The 3,935-nt window shown below is 40.7% G+C and overlaps 1 protein-coding gene across 1 annotated transcript in view; it reads right to left on the bottom strand.

Annotated features, from left to right (window-relative positions):
* Nucleotides 1-2,598, bottom strand: part of GPR83 (G protein-coupled receptor 83) — an 8,006-nt gene extending 5,408 nt beyond the window's left edge. Inside the window, exons 1-2 of the mRNA XM_034758945.1 lie at nucleotides 1,574-2,598; nucleotides 304-429 (exon numbers count right to left, since the gene is read on the bottom strand). Of these exons, the coding sequence (XP_034614836.1) occupies nucleotides 304-429; nucleotides 1,574-1,960 (513 nt within the window). The 5' untranslated portion in view covers nucleotides 1,961-2,598. The remainder of the gene's footprint in view (nucleotides 1-303; nucleotides 430-1,573) is intronic.
* Between the last annotated feature and the right edge of the window lie 1,337 nt (nucleotides 2,599-3,935).

Below are 3,935 nucleotides of genomic sequence, written 5' to 3'. Positions count from 1 at the left end.
CCCCCCCCCCCCCCCCCGGAATAACCTTGTGACCCCCTGAGGGGTCCCGACCCCCGGTTTGAAAACCCTTGCTCTAGCCCCTAAATTGTACTTATTCCTCCTCCTCCTTAAGTGATATCAGAGAGCTGATCAGAAAAAATATACATCACCACCTTGGTAATTCTTACACAGAGTGCCCTGTGCTAAACTCCTTAGGGTCTGAGTCTGAGGTGTTCAGAAAATGGTTTTTAATTTCTTATTTTAAAATAAGGGAATGCTCCAGCATTTTCAATTCATGGCCATTTAGCTTAAGAGAACTCTCACCTGGTGTCTGTCCACTGCGATTGCTGTGAGAGTCAAAGCAGAGACATGGAGGGAACAGTATTGTGCAAATCTACTGATGTGACACATCCCCTTCCCGAATATCCATGTGCTGTTCACAAACCGAGCCTAGGAACAGTCCAGCAGGGAATATATTTAGCTTTCTACGTGCATCATTTGGGTACTTTTCACATGCCTGACCTTCGACTTATTGTGCCATTGTCAGCACACTATTAGCTGGTCTTGTGGTCATTATCTGGCTTCCATCCCAAAAGGATTATTAAAAATCTACAGGTCACAAACAGGCTAACACACCACTCCTTTCTTTTATCTAATCTCTGTCTCCTTTGATTTATTGGCTGATTACTGAAGCCTGAAATAGGACATTAAATAGAGTCAAGACTTTTCGGGAGGTGATCCAGAAATACAGTTATGTTAGTGCCACTTTACTGACCAGGCAATATGCACCAGCTAGTATGGTGGAGCAACTTCTAATGCATTTGTTTGACTTCCTTCAGAATCTTTTCCTCCATACCCAAAGAACTGCCAATAAAAGTCAGTTCCCCTCACCCAACCATCCCTGCTGGATACATGGATACTCCTGCATCCCTGATCTGGATACAATGCAAGTATCTCTTTTCACCAGATCATGTAACATGATGCTGATTATTAACCATTTTTTTTAAATAAGGGAAATTCATGGTATTACATTGGAAGCTCCTCAGGGGAGGGAAAATAACTAAATACTAAAATTGTGAAACTACAACCCTATTATGCTTACTAGTTTAGTGCCAACAATGTCCTTGGGCATAAACCACAGGTGCAATTTTAATTATTATTACATTTCTAACTGGATCATAGAAATTATAAAAGGAAAAGACCTGTTAAATCTTCCAAAAAGTAATGACTCCACCCCTACAGACATTTAAAACTAGTCTGGAAAGATTACTAGCAAGTGTATCATAGAACTATCTTGCATTAGCAGAGGATAAACTGAGAATATAACTCCATATAACAGGATAAAGAAAAAAAGTCATTACATTAACTCTAATGCTTTAACATGACTGGAAGCCCAAATTGCAGCCTCGCATTTACTACAGTGTCATTTGTCATTCCAGTGAGTGCAAGTAACAACAATCAGAGGCAAACTCCACACACTAAGCTATTTCTGTTAAGGGAAGAAAAGGCAAATGATACATTTTCCATTACAGATGCTCATAATATACAGAAAAGAAGCAGAGCGAGAGGGAACAGACTTCTCTCAGGTTCTTACCAAAGTAAAGGGAGTATTGAGCAGCGTTATCATTATGTCTGCTACAGCTAGATTCACAATAAACAGGCTGGTAGCGGAGTGCATCCTTTTGTTTTTGATGATGACGTGACAGACCAGGACATTCCCAAAGAGCGAGAACACTATGATGAAGGAGTATGCCACAATGAGCATGGCTTTCACTGTAAGATTTTGAGACTCTGCCCCATATCTTCTCCTGCCCACAAAGCTCTGCCAGTCAGCAAGTGTGTAGTTATTCCAGGAAAAAAAACTGGAGATGTTGGGTATTTCAAAAGATCCTTCAAAACTTCTGTTGATGGGAAGCTTTGCTGATCTCTCAAAGGCATTAGCTAAGTATGGGAGAGAGAGCCATATATAATGAGTAACCATTTCTGAAACGCTGCTTCTTTCTTCAGATTCAGAAATAGCTCATCTATGAAACAATACTGTGTGTCTAGTCAATGGGAGGCTTCACGAGCTGTCGCTTGCTTTCCGTAGCACAATCTTCATAACTGTGAACAAAATGCAGAAATGATCAGCCAAAACAACAGCAGGTGATCCTGACAAGCGCCGTGGCTATGCAGATCTGACACTCAGTCAGTGTAGACTTCTCTTTCAGCACTTTTATATCTCCCGTCTCAGGCAGGCTGCTAGCAAGAATCTCCACCCATTGGATGCTTAATATTACTGCTACACTGATGTGCTCACTTTGTCCAAGATTGCACTCCTACTGGGTTTTACTCCATGCCTCCCACTTCTCCTCAGAGATAATTACATCTGTACTATATAAGAAAAAGAAAATCTATCTGGTTTCACCTGAGCATCCTTTTCTCCCCTGTCAGCATCCTGACCTGCAGCAGCATCTTCTTGTAAATTCTGTTCTGTTTATAAACCAACACAATGTCTGGTAGCTGTGCTGCATTCTAAGAGAGATTCCAATTTAAAAATACAATTTTAACTGTATTTTGGGCTCATTTCAGCCTTGTTTACAGCACCGCTACATTGACTAGAGCTAGTAGTAATGAGGTACAGAATAGAAAATGAATAACAGAATTAGACTAGTTCACTCTATTCAAATGTTCCCCCCCCCCCCGTAAGCTAAAAGGTTATGTGGCTTATAACTGGCTATTGTTCAGCCTCTCATTAAAAATACCCAACAGTCTATGTATTAAAGGTCACTTTTTATTATGTTAGTGTTTTTCTAGAGATGTTTTTCTCGCAGGCAAATCAAAGCTCATCTTCCTATCGGCAGCTACTTTCCCCTCCTGGCCAATAGAATAAAAAGAAAATGTTTTTAAAAGCTAGATCTTACATTGTGTATTTCGTATTTTATACATACACAGTATGTCATGCATGTCTAGCTGCTGGGAGAATTGATGAGCACCTTCATATCATAGAGCCAGTGGGTGTGTGTTGCCTTATATATTAAAAATGCATACACTTGGACTTAGATTGAGATGGAAATAGGAGACAGACTTGTTGAAAGTCTCTGGGTAATGATAAAAGGGGTAAAAAACAAGGGTGATGTCATGGTAGGGGTCTACTACAGACCACCTAACCAGGAAGAAGAGGTGGATGAGGCTTTTTTTAAACAGCTAACAAAATCATCCAAAGCACAGGACCTGGTGATGATGGGGGACTTCAACTACCCAGACATCTGTTGGGAAAATAACACAGCAGGGCACAGATTATCCAATAAGTTCTTGGAAAGTATTGGAGACCATTTTTTATTTCAGAAGGTGGAGACAGCGACTGGGGAGAGGCTGTTCTAGATTTGATTTTGACAAAGGAGGAGGAACTGGTTGAGAATTTGAAAGTGGAAGGCAGCTTGCGTGAAAGTGATCATGAAATGATGAGTTCCTGATTCTAAGGAATGGTAGGAGGGAGAACAGCAAAATAAAGACAGTGGATTTCAAGAAGGCAGTCTTTAGCAAACTCAGGGAGTTGGTAGGTAAGATCCCAGGGGAAGCAAGTCTAAGGGGGAAAACAGTTCAAGAGAGTTGGCAGTTTTTCAGACATTATTAAGGGCACAAGAGCGAACTATCCCACTGCATAGGAAAGATAGGAAGTATGGCACGAGATCACCTTGGCTTAACCAGGAGATCTTCAATGATCTAAAAATCAAAAAGAGTCCTACAAAAAGTGGAAAGAAGGACAAATTACAAAGGATGAATATAAACAAATAACATGCATGTAGGGACAAAATTAGAAAGGCCAAGGCACAGAATGAGATTAAACTAGCTAGAGACAAAGGGTAACAAGAAAACATTCTATGAATACATTAGAAACAAGAGGAAGACCAAGGACAGGGTAGGCCCATAACTCGGTGGGAGAGGGAGAGCAAAAACAGAAAATGTGGAAATGG

The sequence above is a fragment of the Trachemys scripta genome, chromosome 1 (genome assembly GCF_013100865.1).
Source record: "Trachemys scripta elegans isolate TJP31775 chromosome 1, CAS_Tse_1.0, whole genome shotgun sequence".
Lineage (NCBI taxonomy): Eukaryota > Metazoa > Chordata > Testudines > Emydidae > Trachemys > Trachemys scripta.
Note: the sequence above shows the minus strand (reverse complement) of the source record. Positions and strands in the feature narration are given on the sequence as shown.